The sequence below is a fragment of the Hyaena hyaena genome, unplaced genomic scaffold (genome assembly GCF_003009895.1).
Source record: "Hyaena hyaena isolate Hyena2069 unplaced genomic scaffold, ASM300989v1 scaffold_169, whole genome shotgun sequence".
Lineage (NCBI taxonomy): Eukaryota > Metazoa > Chordata > Mammalia > Carnivora > Hyaenidae > Hyaena > Hyaena hyaena.
The window spans coordinates 2,550,532-2,568,208 of NW_024080801.1; the positions used below are offsets into that span (position 1 = coordinate 2,550,532).

A 17,677-nucleotide genomic window follows, 5' to 3' on the forward strand; every position below is an offset into this window, starting at 1 on the left:
CCCTGATTTCCTAGGTCATCTTGTGTACCCCCCCCTTTTTTTGCATTGTATATTAATTGTAAGTTCATGATTTTTCATGAAAACACCAAACTGCTTATTACAATCCTCAATTGAGTGGAAAATACAGAATTGTTGATTGAATGAATAGTGCCTTAAAACACACACACACACACACAAGTTTTGAATTTGGTCACTGGAGGGCCTGGACATGGACAGTGGTCGTGATTTGAGCGAGGCCAGCTTGCTCCTAGGCACAGAGTTGGGGCTGCCGCGGCCGCCATGGGGTGTTAGGTCCATGCCAGGGTGACTGGCATGCGTGTGGTGTGGCATCAGGCATCAGCAGCTTTCAGATAAATCTTTTTTTTTTTTTTTTTTTACAAATAGTTTATTGTCAAGTTGGTTTCCATATAACACCCAGTGCTCATCCCCACAAGTGCCCTCCTCCATGCCCATCACCTCCTTCTCCTCCCCCCCACACCCATCAGTCCTCAGTTTGTTCTCATCATTCAAGAGTCTTAATGGTTTGCCCCTCTCCCTCTCCCCCACCATTTCCCCCCTTCTTCTCCCCCATGGTCCTCCGTTAAGTTCCTCCTAATCCTCCTATACGTGCAAACATATGATATTTGTCCTTCTCTGCCTGACTTATTTCGCTCAGTGTAACACCCTTAAGGTCCATCCATGTTGCTACACATGGCCAGATTTCATTCTTTCTCATTGCCATGGAGTATTCCATTGTATAGATAAACCACATCTTCTTGATCCATTAGTCTGTTGATGGACACTTAGGCTCTTTCCATGTTTTGGCTATTGTGGAGAGTGCTGCTGTGATCATTGGGGTACATGTGCTCCTATGCCTCAGCATTCCTATATCCCTTGGGTAAATTCCTAGCAGTGCTATTGCTGGGTCATAGAGGAGTTCTATTGTTAATTTTTTTTGAGGAACCTTAAACAGTGAAATATTAGATTTTAACATAATGCAAAGCTTACTTAGAGTAGCAAGATATTTTAGCAATGTAAGATTTTCAGAGTTGACTGTCAAGAGAAGGAAATTAGATATCTTTTATATGTTTTTTAATTTTTATTTTCCTTTTCAAAACCATAGGTGTATCTCAAACTTTCACATCAATATGTTGTAAAATATATTTTTTTTCTAATTTTTTTAACCTTATGATTTTACGTGGTGCTTAAAATATATCATTGATGCAAGGAGGGGCACCTGGGTGGCTCAGTTCGTTAAAGCTTCCGACTTCGGCTCAGTTCATGATCTCACAGCTCCAGGGTTCGAGCCCCGCATTGGGCTCTGTGCTAACAGCTAGCTCAGAGCCTGGAGCCTGCTTCATATTCTGTGTCCCCCTCTCTCTCTGACCCTCCCCTGCTTACACACACTCTCTCTCACTCTCTCTTTCTCTCTCTCTCAGAAATAAATCATTAAGGAAAAAAAAGGAATAAAGTTTGAATGTTAATTGTGAAATTATATATTATGCCTGCTATCTTTTTCAAAAATCAAAAAAATGCAGTGTTATTTGAAAATAGGTAATTACAGGGTGCCTGGGTAGCTCAGTCAGTTAAACGTCTGACTTTAGCTCAGATCATGATCTTATGGTTTGTGAGTTTGAGCCCCACGTTGAGTCTGTGCTGACGGTGTGGAGTCTGCTTAGTATTCTGTGTCTCCCTCTCTCTCTGCCCTTTCCCTACTCATGCTCGCTGTCTCTGTCCCTCTCTCTCAAAAATAAATAAACATTAAAAAATAGGTAATGACTTTTATATTAACGAACATTTATGTTCATTAAATTTTCTTTGTTTTCTTTCTACAAAGTTTCAGTATATCTAATTTTGTTGAATCTTGTATGCTAAAGGCATTTCCAATTATACCATAAATGCATAAGTAAAAATGTAGAATGAATTTGCTTCTAATTAAAGCTGAAGTCATGAATTGTTATACTCGATGGAGCAGATGAAGTGTGACTTATTGTTATTTACTAAGGAAAACAAAACTAGGTTTGCTTATTGCACTGGTACTTCTATGGTTTCCAAACCCCATGGGCGTGTGTGTATGCATCCGTGTGTGTGTGCACGTGTGTATGTGTACGTGTGTCTGCGTGTGTGTGTGCATATGTGGATATGCACATGCGTTTATCCATGGAAGATTTCTGAAGAGTATATAAAATTGTTACAATCATTGCTTCTGGAGTATTGGTATAGGAGAAACCTTTTCATTTTATATCCTGTTGTGCTGTTGTACATTTTTACCATGTGTGTATTTTACTTTTATAGAAAAAAGTCAAAAGTACTCTTAAAAGGTGTTTTCAACAGCAATTAACAAGAATCATCTAAGTAAGTCATTGCATTTCACATCCGTCTATTTTAATGCACATCGTTCCCATACAGATTCTGTTTAGAATCAGTTTTCAGGATCAAAATATAGAATGATGCAAGAAGGCAGAAAAACAATCACTCAGTTTATTTGCAGTATTCATAGTATTTATCTTGATTCTTGGACGCCTTGGTCAGAAGCTGCAGAGCTGACATCTTTTCCTGTCTCTCCGTCATTCTTTTTATCATCAGGACCATTCCTGCTTGCGCCTGTCCTGCTCCCGGTCAAGCTTAATCCCTCTTGTATAGTGTTTCCTGACACCAGTTGATTTGCCAGCACCAACTGTGTGTCCAGCAGTTCAATGCAATTCAGTTCTGACACTGACTCCTGGAGTTAGGGCAGACCGCACAGAATGGGGCCTGCGTTCCCCCAGACACCCCCGCTTCAGACATCAGCTGCAGGTGCGGTGCACAGGCCACCCACACTGCCGTCTGACGAGCTGCAGGTTAGGGACGTCCATGACCTGTCTTCGGGTTGGATAATTTGCTAGAGTGACTCACAGGACTCAGGAAGCATTTTTTTTTCATATTTTTAAAATTTATTTCTAGGAGAGAGAGAGACAGCGTGAGCAGGGGAGGGTCAGAGAGAGAGGGAGACACAGACTCTGAAACAGGCTCCAGGCTCTGAGCTGGCAGTCAGCACAGAGCCCGACGCGGGGCTCGAACCCACGAACCGCGAGATCATGACCTAAGCGAAAGTCGGACGCTTAACCGACTAAGCCACCCAGGCGCCCCTCAGGAAGCATTTTACTCACCGTTGTGGTAAAGGATACAAGTCAGGAACAGCCCAACAGAAGGAGGAGTTCTGGGGAAGGTGTTGGGGGAGCACAGGGAGTTCCCACGCCCTCTGTAGGCGCACCACCCTCCTGCACGGGGATATGTCCACCAGCCCAGAAGCTCCCCACATTCTGTAGTTGAGGGGTTTTACAGCATACATTCTGTGGATGCAATTGATTAAATCGTCGGTCACTGATGATTGAACTCAGCTTTGAGCCCCTCTTCTGTGCCCACAGGTGGGAGTGCTGACTGTGTTAGCTTAGCACCTGCTTGGTGTTGCACGTGGTTGGTTTTTCTGGCAACCAGCCCCCTTTTGCTCCAAGCGCCATCTTGTTAGCGCTTAGTAAAGGCAGGTATGGCTGAAAGGGGCTTGTTAGGAATGATAAAAGGCACCCCCATTACTCAGGAAATTTGTAGGGTTTTAGGAGGTCTGTGGCAGGAACCCAGGACAAAGGCCAAATACATATTTTTCGTTACATCTCACATATATACTGACTTTCTACCATGCGCTGTTAAAGAAAGAATTCTTCTGACACTTGTTAAAATGGTGAGGAAGACTTTATTCAGAACTGTCGTGATAGGTGTCAAGACTGTCAGTGTGGAGGCGAGAGCTCAACGTCTGACTCTGAATACGAGTAAGACAGTCGGGGGTTGAGTGCTGGGAGTGGAATGAGGGGTGGGTGCACGGACAATTACCAGCAGAGGCATCACTGCCACAGGCTCTGTAGTGGTGACTGCAGCCTGAAGATGTAGGCAGACCCTCCATGCACCCTAAGGTGTCACGAAGATCTTACTCTCTGTCCTAGATGATGTGAAACCGGTGGGCGAGACCGCAGTGGCACACCATCCTTCTAGTCAGACAGCCCTGGAGAGGAATCCTACCTTTGCCGTTTATTATTAGCAAAATAACCTTTCTGAACTTCCCGCGTGCCATCTCTTGTGAGGACTGAGCTATGTCTTGAATGCGGCATGTTTTAAATTCGAGTCTTCCTAGCCAGCAAGCACAGTGCATGAATGTGCGTGCCCCTTTGTACACCTGACGCCGGCTTCGGACCCTCTCCATGCTGTGCTTCTCTTCCTTGAACTTGGGTATGCTGTGGTCGGTGTGTGGGGGGGACAGTGCGTGTGCACACTCACCCAACACTCGTTCAAGCACCCGGTGGTGTTCCTCTGACACAGCCAGGCGCTCCCGGCAACAACACGAGAAAACCGCATGCTGATATTTTCCAGGATCTGAAAGGTATACAGAGCGTGTGCTTAGTGGTAGATGTTTGTTGAACGAAGGGGCAGATTTTTACGTAATTGCAGTTTGTGTGCCAGGGGGAGAACATCTTGGTCCCCTTGGGCTGTAGAGCAGAACACCACAGGCCGGGGAGCTTAGAAACAGCGGAAGTTTATTTCTCACGGTCTAGAAGCTGGAAGTCCAAGATCAGGATGCCTGAGAGTCCGTGTCATGTGACAACTCATTTCCCGGTTCGTAGCCAGCAGTCTTCCTGCTGTGTCCTCGTGTGGCGGTTGGGGTGGAAGAGCTGTGGGGGCTCCTTTTTATAAGGCGCTAATCCTTTTCGTGAGGGCGCCACCCCCCTGAACCCCGCACTTCCCTAGAGCCCCGCCTCCTGGGACCCTCACCTCGGGGCTGAGGGTTTCAGCACGTGAATGGAGGGCACAAACCTTGTCGGTAACAGATGCAGCACAGAGGTACCCGGTTTCCTTGTCACCTAGGAGTCGCAGCAAGTGTTTTGTGAGTGTCCAGTGATGGTTCTTCCCCTCCTGCCCCATCGGTGAAAGGTTTAGTCACACATGAAAAATAGTATTTGATGTGGCTGAATCTAGACGGGCATGTCTGAAATTGAAATAATAACGTTAATAAGTAGAGAAAGGAATGTTAGCGAAGACCTGAGTGTGTCGTTGATCGGTGTCACTTATGAGGAGGGTAGATTTGGTTTGGGGACGTCCACGGACAAGCTGTCTGGGGCTTTTAATGCCGAGGAATCAGTTCCTGCCGGTGTAAACCCTGGAGAGCCAGGCGGGGTCAGGACCTTGTGACCCTGAACGGAGAGTACTCTCCGACTTCTTCGCCATTTGAGGAGCCTCTGGCTAGGATTCCAGAAACCCCCAGAAACTTGCTTTTGTTTGTGTCTGTTTTATAGCTGGTTCATTGCTCCCTTCATTAGCCTGGGCTGTTGAGATTGGGCTTCGCAGAGCCATGGCTTAGGCCTTTTCCCTCCTGGACTGGTGAGGAACGACTGGTAACGTGGGGAACGTGTCCTTACTTGAAAAACTCCTGTTGATCCGACAGTCCGTATTTCTGTATTTGATTTCATGCCACAACAGAGCTAGTGAGAACTCCCAACCTCGGGGTTCTAAGTCACGTACTTCATGGTTATTTTTTTTCCTCCGCAGAAATAGAAAAGTTTCAGAAAGGAGAAGGCAAGGACGAAGAAAAGTACATCGATGTGGTGATTAATAAGAACATGAAGCTGGGACAGAAAGTGTTAATTCCTGTAAAGCAGTTCCCTAAGGTAAGACCGTGAGGTCTGCAGGTGCCATAAGCCTGATCCCAAGGGAGCAGATGTTTAATTTATGTTCTGTTGGATATTTTCTTGAGGCGTCTTCCCGTATGTAGCCTAGCCCTCCCCCACCTCACACCAACACAGAGAACTTTTAAAGTTAATTAAAAACTTCTTTAGTAATCTTATCTTTTCTGTTTGACTGTAGTATGAGTTAAGGAGCCCTAAAGTGTGTTTCTGAGTCATGCTAGTAATGTGACTTAGGACGACCCATGTAACTAATCTTTCTACTTTAGTTCCTTCATTTGTAAGATGAGGCTGGATAGTTAAGAATTAAATGAGATTATTCATAGTAAATGCTTAGCATAGGGTTTAAACACAAAATATTATCTACACTACTTCTCTGTTCTAGAAAAATATTTTTCGTTTATTGCGAGTGCTGTGTCATTCAGCATGATTATAATAGGTGCTTTAAAGTCTCTATCTGATTCTGAGATCTTGATCATTTTAGATTGGGCTTGACTTGATATGTTGATACTCTATCCTGTTTTTCTTTCTTTTGAGAGTTCATGTACATGATTTATGCATACTGTTTATATATGTCAGTAGTTCATTTCTTTTGATTGTCAAATAGTAGTCCGTTACCTGAATATGCCACAATTTACTTACTCATTGCAAATGAATGATAGACTAAATTGCTGTGAACATTTCCATACAGGTTTTCATACATTTTGTGACGATATGTTTTTATTTCTTTTAAGTAAATACTTAAGATTTAAATTACTACGCACTTGTTTTGAAAGAGAGAACATGTGAGCAGGGAGAGAGGGAGAGAGAGAATCCCAAGCAGGCTCCACACTGTCAATGCAGGGCCCACGTGGGGCCTGATCCCATGAACCGTGAGATCATGACCCGAGCTGAGATCAAGAGTGGGACACTTAGTTGACTGAGCCACCCACGCACCCCTGTCCATCTTCTATTTTGAAGTGTCTTTTTGGGTCCTTGCCTATTTGTAAGTGGGATGCATGTCTTCTCATCATTGAGTTTGTGGGAGCTTTCTTATATATCCTGGATATAAGCCTTTTGTTAGATATGTTGTGAGTATTTGGCTCAGTCTGGCTTTCCCGTTATTTTCTTCATAGTGTTTTGTGAGCTGCAGAAGTTATTAATTTGATGATATCTAATATATCACGTTTTTCCTTTCCTTTTATGATTATGGCCTTCTGTCAACTAACAAATGGGCAACCTCAAAGAAATGTTAGAGTTGTCTTTAAGCTATAGAGCTGGTCTCCTGTGTTTCCTCTAAAGCTTTACCATTATAGCTTTTCCTTTTAGGTCTGTGATACATTGGGAATTATGTGTATGTTGTGATACTAAAAGGTCAGAAGTTCTCTTCGTACGGATATCTGGTTTTCCAGTACCGTTGTTTCAGAGATGTTTTCCTCCCACTGACTGTGTTGGTACTTTTGACGAAAATCGTAGGACTGTGTAAGGGAGGGTCTTTTTCACGTCGGTCATGTGTTCATGGATCATTACACCACTTTTCTACTGGCTCCATCACCGTAGCTTTTTGTAGTAAGACGTGAAGTGAAGTACCGTGGCCTGTTCCACTTCGTCCTTCTATTTTCAGAGTAGCTCGGATTATAGGTCCTTGGCAGTCCCACGTAAGGTTAAGAATTATTTCATTAATTTTCACAAAACACTCTGCTGGGATAATGATTGCAGCTACACTATATGTGTTGATTGATTATGGAGATAGGACATGTTAACAACATTGAATCTTCAGTTCCTGGAGATGGTTTATCTTTCCATTTGTAGATTTTTAATGTCTGTCAGGAGCATTTTGTACTTTTCAGATAAAGGTCTTATTTGTTTTTAATTTATTCTTAAATATTTTATGTTTTTTGATGAATATTTAAAATTTTTATTTTCTAATTTTCCCCTTCTAATGTAAACCTTTGTAAAATCACCTTGTATTCTGCTTCCTTGCTGAATTCACTTGTTTTAGTGAGTTGTTTTATGGACACACTAGGATAGGCTACGTGCATAATCTTATCACCTGCATAAAGTTTACTTTCCTTCTAGTTTTTAGGCTTACATTTATTTAGCTTGCATCATTATATTGGTTAGTAGTATCTCTGTCTAATACTTGAGGACAAAGAGTGGGATTAGACCTTCTCTCTTTTTTCCCGAAGTAGAGAGCAGTAAGCAGCCATGGGACTTTTGTAGGTGGAGGGAGTCTCCTTCTCTCTCAGTTTTGCTGAGAGATGTGATGCTGAGTAGGTGATGAATTCCATCAAATGCCTTTTCTACGTCTGTTGGAATGAACACAGAATGCTATTCCTCTACACTGTTAATGTAGTGAATCTTATTGATTGATTGTCTAAATTAAACCACCTTTACATTCCTGAGTAAACCCTACTTAGTATTGTCTATCTCTTTTATATATTGTTGGATTCAAGTGCATCTGTGTTCATGAGCAATACTGGCCTATTTTTTTTTTCACATATGACAACTTTGTCAGATTTTGATATTAGTGTTATGCCAGATTCATAAAGTGAGAAGTGCTCCTTTCTTTTTCTTTTTCTTTTTGATATTAGTGTTACACTGTTTTTATAAAGTGGGACATCCTTTCCTTTCTTTTCCTCTTTTTTCTTTTCTTTTCTTTTCTTTTCTGTTCTTTTCTTTTCCTTTCCTTTCCTTTCCTTTCCTTTCCTTTCCTTTCCTTTCCTTTCTTTTCTTTTCTTTTCTTTTCTTTTCTTTTCTTTTCTTTTCTTTTCTTTTCTTTTCTTTTCCTTTCTTTCCTTTTCTTTCCCTTTCTTTCCCTTTCTTCCCTTCCCTTCCCTTCCCTTCCCTTCCCTTCCCTTCCCCTTCCCCTTCCCCTTCCCCTTCCCTTCCCCTTCCTTTCCTCTTTCTTCCCTCCCCTCCCCTCCCCTTCTCTCTCCCCAAAGAATATCTGTTAGTTTTGTTCTATTTTGTCCTCACTGATAGAATTCAGCAGTGAGACCATATGGGCCTGAAGTTTGATAATAAGGTCAGTGTCTTTAAATTTTTTTTTTAACGTTTATTTATTTTTGAAAGAGAGACAGTGTGAGCTGAAGACACAATCCAAAGCAGGCTCCAGGCTCTGAGCTGTCAGCACAGAGCCCCATGTGGTGTTCGAAGCCACAAACTGCAGCTCATGACCTGAGCTGAAGTCAAATGCTCAACTGCCTGAGCCACCCAGGCGCCCTATAGTTCAGTGTCTTTAATTAACATGGCACTAATGAGATTTCCTATTTAATCTTTTGTGATCTTTCTCCCCCCAAAGGGATTTGTCCATTTCATCAGAATATTTTAGCTATTACTTTTTCAAATACTTTTTTTATGGCCCTTTCTCTCCCCATCTTTGGAGACCAATTACATATATATTCAATCTTTTGATATTCTCAAAATTGTTCCTGTGGCTTTTTCTTCTTTTATTATGGGTTCCCCCCACCCATCCCCCATTCTTCAGATTGGATTTCTACTGCTGTATCTTAAAATCATGGGTTGTCTCCTATGTTATCTTTGTTTTTCTGTGAAGCCCATCAGATAAATTTTATATCAATTATTATAATGATCTGTTTCAGAATGTTTTATTTGATTCATATATAAACGTGTCTATAAAAATTTTCTCTGCTGGGATTTTCTGTTTTTTATTCATTCCAGATGTTACGTTATTTTGTGTTATTGAGCACAGTTAACATAGATGCTTTAAAGCCTCCAATTCAAAAATCGTATTCATCTTGGATTTGACCTGAATTGATAAACTTTTATCTTGATAATGAGTCATACTGTTAACACTTTTTTGCATGTGAGTAGTTTTGGATTGTATATTGGGTGTTGTGAGTATTACGTAGTCAAAACTCTGGACTACAAAAATTCTGTTTCTTGGGGAATGTTGGTAATTTTGGATCCATATTGCAGACTTGTTGGGTAGCGTGCAGATCTCAGTTCCGTTCTGTTCTTAGTTTGACTTTTTTGTTTGTTTTTGGCACACACGGTGCTGGGGTCATCAGAGATTTGGGCGCATTTTTGCACAAACTTGGAGGCTCCTCATCTCTGGCTGCCTTTCCTCATCTCCCTCCCTCACATTTCTGCACTGTGCTTGCCTCAGACTCTGCAGTTCAGGCCACAGACTCTAAAGTCAGTAGATGTGCCCAGGCCCTTCCCTTCTTCCAAGTTTTGACTCCCTTTCAGAGTCCTCTTGTTTTTGATCCTTCTCCAGAGGCTTCAGATAATTGGTGTTTGTATTTTGTTTAGAGTTTAAGAATTTCTACTTGTTAACAGTAGTATGATGTGATATGATATTAAATGCGTGTTGTGTAACGACACAGACGCTCAGCCTGCTAGGAAGCTACACAGCCATGTTCGCACAACTGCAAGTACAGTTTTAGTAAAGAGAAAACTACGCTGTGAACATTTCATAAACAGACTCATTACTAAACAAAACCTGGCTCATGGAAACCTTTATAAATTGATCACTCTGCTCAATGCACTAGGTGCTCAATATGCAGAAGATAAAAAGAGGAACAGACTCTCCCTGTCTTTAAATAGTTCGTAGTCTAGTAGATGATTAATGTGGGATTAATACTTTATTGTATGTGAGTTGAATAAAGTATGTGAAGTAAAATCTCAAGTGCTATTCCTCACTGTCGGCTTTGATGAGGGTGGGCAGGACAAGTTAGAATTTCTGCATCTGACAGAGAGCAGTCTGTTTCTAGTACTTCCAAGACCTGAAGTAGGCTGCTCGGTCCACTGCTTCCAAATGCCAAGGGAAGAGATTCCTGCTCAGCACAGCCGAGCACAGTGGCTTCAAGCCAGGCTTCTGTGCAGGCTAGTGCAGCACTCACAGCAGCTCCTAGAAAAGGCTCTCACGCTGGTGTCGGCGAGTAGATGGGGCCAGAGGAGGCTGGCCTTCCTTAGGCAGAGGCCGCAGCCCAGCTTGGTGTGCGGCCCAGGTTGCTGCACACCTTCCACCTCTGGGTGGGACAGAAGTGCTGCTTGTGAAACTCCATCTGATCAGAGGATTTCCATCAGCTGAATGTTTTCTCCTCACGAACCACTCCCACTGCTCCTCCAGGGAACGGCACTGGACGCAAGCCTTGTCATACTCAGAGCTGAAGCACAGTCACTCTCCTGAGTTATATGGCGGAGCTTGTAAAGTGTGAAACTCAAAGTAAACACTCTTTTATGGGTTGTTGTTGGTTTTTTTAAGACTTAATGCTGTAGAAATTGTTATCCAGAGTCTTCTGCAGATAAACCCCTTACCCTTGGTGCTGAGCAGTGACTAGAGAGGACATAAGTGCCAAATCACCATCGGAACAGGGTAGTTGCCTTTAAGAACCAATGGATGCTTTGTGGTGTAGATTTTATGTTCCTCTCCTGTTGTTCTGTCTCATTCCTCATCCAATCCGTGCATCCACTCACATGTCTAATATTTGTTGAGGGTCTTCTGTGAGCCAGTTACTGTCCCGGGAAAACAGAAGTGTGACATGTTTCTTTGCCCCACACAGGGCGCTCCGCATTGCGGGGAGCGCAGACGCACAGCTCAGCGTCGCAGTGCAGCGTGCGGGCAGTGTCGGGGTGCTCCTGGGGGGGGACGGAGTGGGCGATCCCGCTGGCACTCTCACAGCAGCCTCCCCGGAGGAGCTCGCTGGGCTGGGCTCAGGAGCAGGATGGGGCGAGGCCGAGGGCCGGCCATGGCAGGCGCACACAGGGCAGAGGCCAGTTGCGAAGTGCAAAGCCATTTTATTTGGCTCAGGAGGTTCCTTTCAGCACGACATGCAGGGGATTTATAGGTAAAGTGATCGGGGAGCCGAGTGTGGGGTCGGGTCGGCCAGCAAGGTTTGCGGAGCTCGGACAGGAAGGAACAGAGGACGAGGTGGGCTTGTTTGAGGACAGGGCACGCCGCGTGCAGAGTCGTGCGGGGGCGGAAGTCGCGCGAACCACTTGGAAAAGTGAGCTGCGAGCTGAAGTTAAACACATCTCTTTGTGGCAGTACACACGCCTACACGCTCTACCGCTGCGGCAGGTTGTCTGTGACAGTGTTGAGTGAGAAAAAGACAGAGCGACGTGTAAAGCAGGTAATAACACATTTGGACAATTATTTGGAAAAAAACAACAACCTGACTTATCAGTTGTTTTCCCAGAGGATAGGTTATGTGTGTTTCCCGCTTTACGTGTTTCTATCGGTTAATGGTCAACAGTTTGGTGCAACTTTTATAATTGGGATAAAAAATATTTCTGTTTTGGGGAAGAAATGATCCTGACACCGTTAATTCGGGAGATGCCTTTGCTCTATGATTGTTAAGATTTAGTGCCCTGAGTTCAATTCTGACAGTTTCAGTTAAAAGTTTAATACAGATTTATTTTCTTAATCTGGTAGTTGTTGTTTAATCCCTAAGCATTCTAATACATACATATTGTTTGCAAGTAGCATTATGTTCATCAACATGGTTTGTTACATTGAACGTTTTCCTATTGGGTGCCTGTTCTAAAATTGATATATTTGCTGTTTCACAGAAGCTCTTAAGTTACAGGTCTTTGAGAGAGAAAAGAGAGTAGTTGTAGAAACATGTTCCCTCCTGGAGTTTGAATTAAAGTGCAGGGAAACCTTCTTTTTTGAAATTGGTTTGCATTTTTCCCTTATAGCACATTACAGACAAGTAAAAATCCATAAATTTTCGGTTCTACAGAAATCTTGATAGGTTTAAAAATTTCTCACAGTAGTAAATATTTTGACAGCCATACTGGTGTGTTAAAACTTCCCTCTTCTGTGACTCCTAATTGATTTTCAGGGGCATATATGACTTTTTTTTCCAGAGGATTTATGTGAAAATAATGTTTATTTTTGGTGTCCGGTCGCTAGTTTACCTGTAGAGATAAAGTGATAATGTACGTGTGTGTTAGTTCCTGATATATGAGCACCATTACCAAAATTAACATGGCTGGCTAGGGAGGGACTTTGAGACTTGTTGACAGCAAGCAAACCTGATACTAAAAATAATTACTTAAAGACACATGTGTTTGTGATAAGTCACTATTATTGTCCCTCCTGGTATGCATTAACTTTCAGGACCCCATGGTAAAGTAGGAAGGCCACCCTGGACTCCAGAACCTCAGGGGAGGTACTGGCCCATCAGGCCATTGTTTCACCTCACACTGCCTTCTGTGTCAGCCTTCTCCGGCCATCTCCACAGCCCACATCTCACAGGGAACCGAGGGCCATGCAGTCGTAAGTAGAGATAGAGGGATGCACCTGCTGGGGCTACTTTCTTCCTTTCCCAGAGGTCTTGGCCTGGCCCTTGGGATCTTGTGACACATGCTGGTGTCATGCCAATTAGATAGTTACTTAAATTGATGTTTGCAAATTTGATAGCTTTCAGAAACCATTATAAGGAATTTCAAATCTTATGTAGTAATTTTCCCTTACTCTCTTTAAAGTTCTTGGTTATTGACCTGGAAAGTAGCACTTGAACTTAGGTTTAGATTTGCTAAGTGGACTCCGTAAACAGCCAGGCACAAATTGAAGGTTCTTGAATTTACTCATGTTGTTTTGGGGGCTTGTTATTATTATTACTACAACTGTTTTGTTGAACTAAATAAATAATCACAAAATTTGGTTATATACAGCCCCCCCCCCCCCCCCCAGATTGCATTGCAGTCGAAAGACTAGAAATGCTACCATATGTGTACTTTGGTCACCACACAGTACATTTAGAAATCAAAGTCTGTAATAAGCATTGCTACATGTAAATCTTGTATCATATCACTGCTTACGTTCTGAGGAGTGACAGAAGATAGATCTGTGTGTTGGTAAGCCAAAAGCTAAACTCATTTTGAGTGTGTAGCAATGTCTTATCACTGAGTTACATGTCTTAAATATTACTGTACTGACTGTTTTGTCTCTGGGCCCCATGAGGGCCACCAGGTTGGATCAACTGAAAATCACTAGACGGTGGTGGTGCTGGACACAGGAAGTATGAACACGCACAGTCCCTCATGTCTAGGAGTCCCTGCCCTGGGGGGTAGCATGGCAGAAACTCCTACCGTGGACCAAATGATGAACTTTTATCTTATCAAGACAAGTAATTGACATGTAATTACATGAAACAAGGGACACCCTGATGCTGAGAAGCCATTAGAGAGAGGCCAGAACTCAGGTTTAGGAGCTGGTCCCTCTTGTGTTATGCCCAGCTCTGTCACATACTAGCTTTCCGACATAGGATGTGTCCCCTCTGTGTCTCTGTCTCTCCCTTCCTCTCCCCTCCCCCCATCAGACCAAGCACCTCCTGGACACCTCCACTTGGATATCTCACTCACCGCCTAGATTTGGTGTGCCCAGAAATGATCTTCGTTCTTCCTCTTGGCAAACACAGACCTTTTCCTGTGTTCCTTATTTCACTGAATGACAGACAGAATGTGTACCTAAGTGCCCATGCCTGAAATAAGTGTGTGCTTTTTGTCTACTAGCTCCTCCTTCATTCACCTCCTCCCCCACCATTCTTGAAATACAGTGACTTATATATACATTTATTATTGCTACTTCCTCAGTTAATTACCATCTGTCTGGATGTCTGCATTCCATTACCACTCCTTAGTTTACATTGTCTTCCCCAACCTGTCTTCTGTAACAGGCTCTTGTCCGCCCGCATTGGTTTCTTGCCTGCAGTTTCACACCCTCCATTTCGTTCCCCACCCTGCGGCCAGGCTGTTGTAGTCTGGGAGTTTCTCCTTAACAACTTAAAACTCATTAATATCTCAGATAGTTTGCTTGTTGCATTTGTTTTGTCATCCACCCACCCAAAGACTGTAATTCAGCCCGAGCAAATAGAGAAAGTATGTAGATTATGTCACGTTGTCCATTATTTGTGTATGCTTGTGTGTATGGGTTTTGCCTATTTCATCTCCTGGGGATGTTCCTTGTACACTTCATTGATTTTTAGAGTTGCTGAGGTTTAAGTAAGTTGGGCTTTTTGCCATGTAGAAGTAGATACTATGTTAAAATTATAGTCCATGTGGCAACACCAAATAATCTCAACTATTACCAGTAATGCTTAGTGATTTGTTTTTGGCAAATTAATAAACTTAAGTAATAATATTTTCCTCTAGCTTTAATAGTCACGGTAATTTCTGTAACAAAGAAAATCGATAAAAACTGGGTTGACTAGTGGCATTTGGTTTGGGATAAAATAAACTTTAATTCCACAAGTATTTCTTAAGAAACTGTTATGTAAGAAAAATGATGAATCCAATATGGGACCTAATTATTCTCAGAGGATTTATACTCTAGCTGGAGAAACAGTACATTTCACTAAATAATGTAGGGTAAATAATGAATTAACAGAAGTAGTCATATACTATAAGAATTTAAAGATGTAAAAGAATGCTAATTTTGGAGAAAGAATTACAGATGGAATTAAATTTAGTCCTTAAGCATAAGTTCAGGATGTTAGCAAGCAGAGATCGGGGGGGCGGGGGGAGGGCAGAGTAACTGTTGGGCCAGAATGATACGATTCTGGGGAATAGTAGATCGTAGCAGTCTCTGGAATGGTGAGGAGTAAGTAGTCTGGGAAGCCTTCCGTGCTGCACTTTGGCATTAGGATTTTATATGCCCAGGAGGGAGCCCCAAAAGACTCAGGAGAGGTGGATAAACACCTAGACTATACAGTGGATGGTGTTCTGCATTATAAAAGATCTTCTGTTGTTAAATTCCTCTTAAAATTTAGGAATGATTGATTCAAACACAAGTTTGGAATGACTTTTATTCTTGGGAAATTCATCTGTGGAAAAGCAATTGTTATTATTAGAGGTGATTAGGAGAATCATGAAAGTTATGGTCAGTAATCTGAGTTTGACTCAGTTTCTAGCTACTCCAAGAAATAAGTGTGTTATCTCTGAAGCGGCCTCTCCTTGTCGTGTGGGTGCCATGGTTGCAAGTCTGTTATTAGGTGTTAACTGTTGTTTGGAGTTTGGCATTTATGACATTGGTTTCATTCAACTAAGATCAGTATTCTGGATACCAACTGAAATGTGGATTTATTTAACCATTGGGTTCGTAGTTAAATTATTGGAATTCCCAGTGGCCCCTACAGTTAACGCAAGCAGGGATCTGGTCTTTCTTTTCAAGCGCAGGCAGGTTAGGCGGACCTCATTTACTCTTTCCTTTTTGCTCTTGCCTTCGGGCAGGAGTCAGGATGTGGAGATCTTGAACAAAATGTTTCTTGAGGGTTTAATTCTCTTTCCCCTGTAAGGAAAGCAAATGCTTGGGTGATGTTTTCCAGAGAGGGATGTATGCACCACCGTATATTTGGTGCTAGAACTTCTATTTTATTGTATGTAGATAGCTTATGCTTTGCTGTGTGTTAGACACTGCCCCAGCACCCTGCCTGTAGTAACTCACCTAGCCTTTACACCTTTAGGAGGAAATGATTATCTTCTGTTCACATTTGAAAAAACTAAAGAATAGAGAAGGAATTTGCTAAGGTTCACAGTTACTAAGTAACAGGCATGTGGATCCCAGAAATCTGGCTTCAGAGTCTATGCTCTGCTCAAGAGATTAAATTTAATAGTTAGTACATAGATTAATGTGGGTACTTGGTTCCTGAGAGTACCGTACGGTTGTGTGCACACTGAGACAGTGCTGTCTGTAAGGGTGAGTTCCACAGCACGATCGGTTGCCTTAATTTGCTTTCGGTATGTTAAGGTGTATGGCTGTTGTATCTGCCTTGTTATGGATTCATAGGTTGCATTGCCTAGTTTTAGGTAAACTTACCTTTAAATGGGCAAAGATGATTGTGGAAGAAACTGTGGGTTAAAGGTCTAAAAATACATTTGAAATGAGCAAGAAAAACGGCAGTGTGGCTCCTTCCCCTGTGCCTGGTCCACGCCCCGCCTTAGCACAGAGTAACAGCCTCTGTGACCCAGGTGGATGTGACAAGAAGTCTTCTCAAACGGGAAGTATTTTGTCTTCATTAATGCTGAATCTGTTGCCCTGAGTAAGTATTGTGGTATTAACGGAACAGAGCCCAAGTTTTTAAATGAGTTTGTACATATATACACAAACACGTGTGCATACACATGCATCCTCTTTGTGTGTGTGTGTTTATACATCTACGTGTGATGTGTGAGGACCAGCGCTAGATCATTCTTTGCTGCCCAATGTCAGAAATGGCCCACGGGTGCATCTGCGTTTGCCGTCGCTGGTGACCTGCTTGCTCCTTCCTGGCCTTCCTTCATTTGTCACATCTTCTTAGCTCCTTTTTTTTTTTTTTTTTAATTCCTTTAAATTTATTTATTTATTTTGAGAGAGAGAGAGTGTGTGTGTGCATGCAAGGGAGAGGCAGAGCGAGAGGAAGAGAGAGAATCCCAAGCAGGCTCTGTCAGTGCAGAGCTTGATGTGGGGCTCGATCCCACGAACCGTGAGATCATGACCTGAGTTGGATGCTTAACCAACTAAGCCACCCAGGTGCCCCACATCTTCTTAGCTCTTAATAAACTGTATACTTCATACTGTATCCAGGCATTTTTTAAAAAATTCTGTATAGCCTCCCTTTTATGTCTCATATCCTACTTCAGGCCCATCTCTGTAGAAACAAACTACCTTGTTTATCTCAGATAGCACCCTCTTATTTTTTTAAATGTTTATTTATTTTCAAGAGTGGGGAAGGGCAGAGAGAGGAAGAGAGAGAGAGAGAGAGAGAGAGAGAGAGAGAGGAGAGAATCTCAAGCAGGCTCTGCTCTGTCAGCAGTGAGCCTGATGTGGGGCTAGAACTCATGAACCTGAGCTGAAGTCAGACACTCAGCCAACTGAGCCACTCAGGCGCCCCAGCACCCTATTAATTTGTAGGTTGTTTTCAGATGTCTTTTTAAGCGTCTTAATGAACATGTGGACTTTATAGGACACTTAATTACAAGATGCTGGTGGCCAGTCAGGACCCACCAGGAGCCTGCCACCCTGTGTCATGCCGCCGTGGCACACCCCAGGCTCTCTG

At 42.7% G+C, this 17,677-nt stretch overlaps 1 protein-coding gene across 4 annotated transcripts in view; it reads left to right on the top strand.

Annotated features, from left to right (window-relative positions):
• Window positions 1-17,677, top strand: part of KHDRBS3 (KH RNA binding domain containing, signal transduction associated 3) — a 187,012-nt gene that overhangs the window by 59,331 nt on the left and 110,004 nt on the right. For 3 of the 4 annotated variants that reach the window (XM_039240212.1, XM_039240213.1, XM_039240214.1), the window contains exon 2: window positions 5,554-5,672. In XM_039240212.1, the coding sequence (XP_039096143.1) occupies window positions 5,554-5,672 (119 nt within the window). Of the gene's footprint in view, window positions 1-4,873; window positions 4,892-5,553; window positions 5,673-17,677 lie in introns of those variants that run through there. The other variant, XM_039240216.1, reaches the window with a different exon arrangement.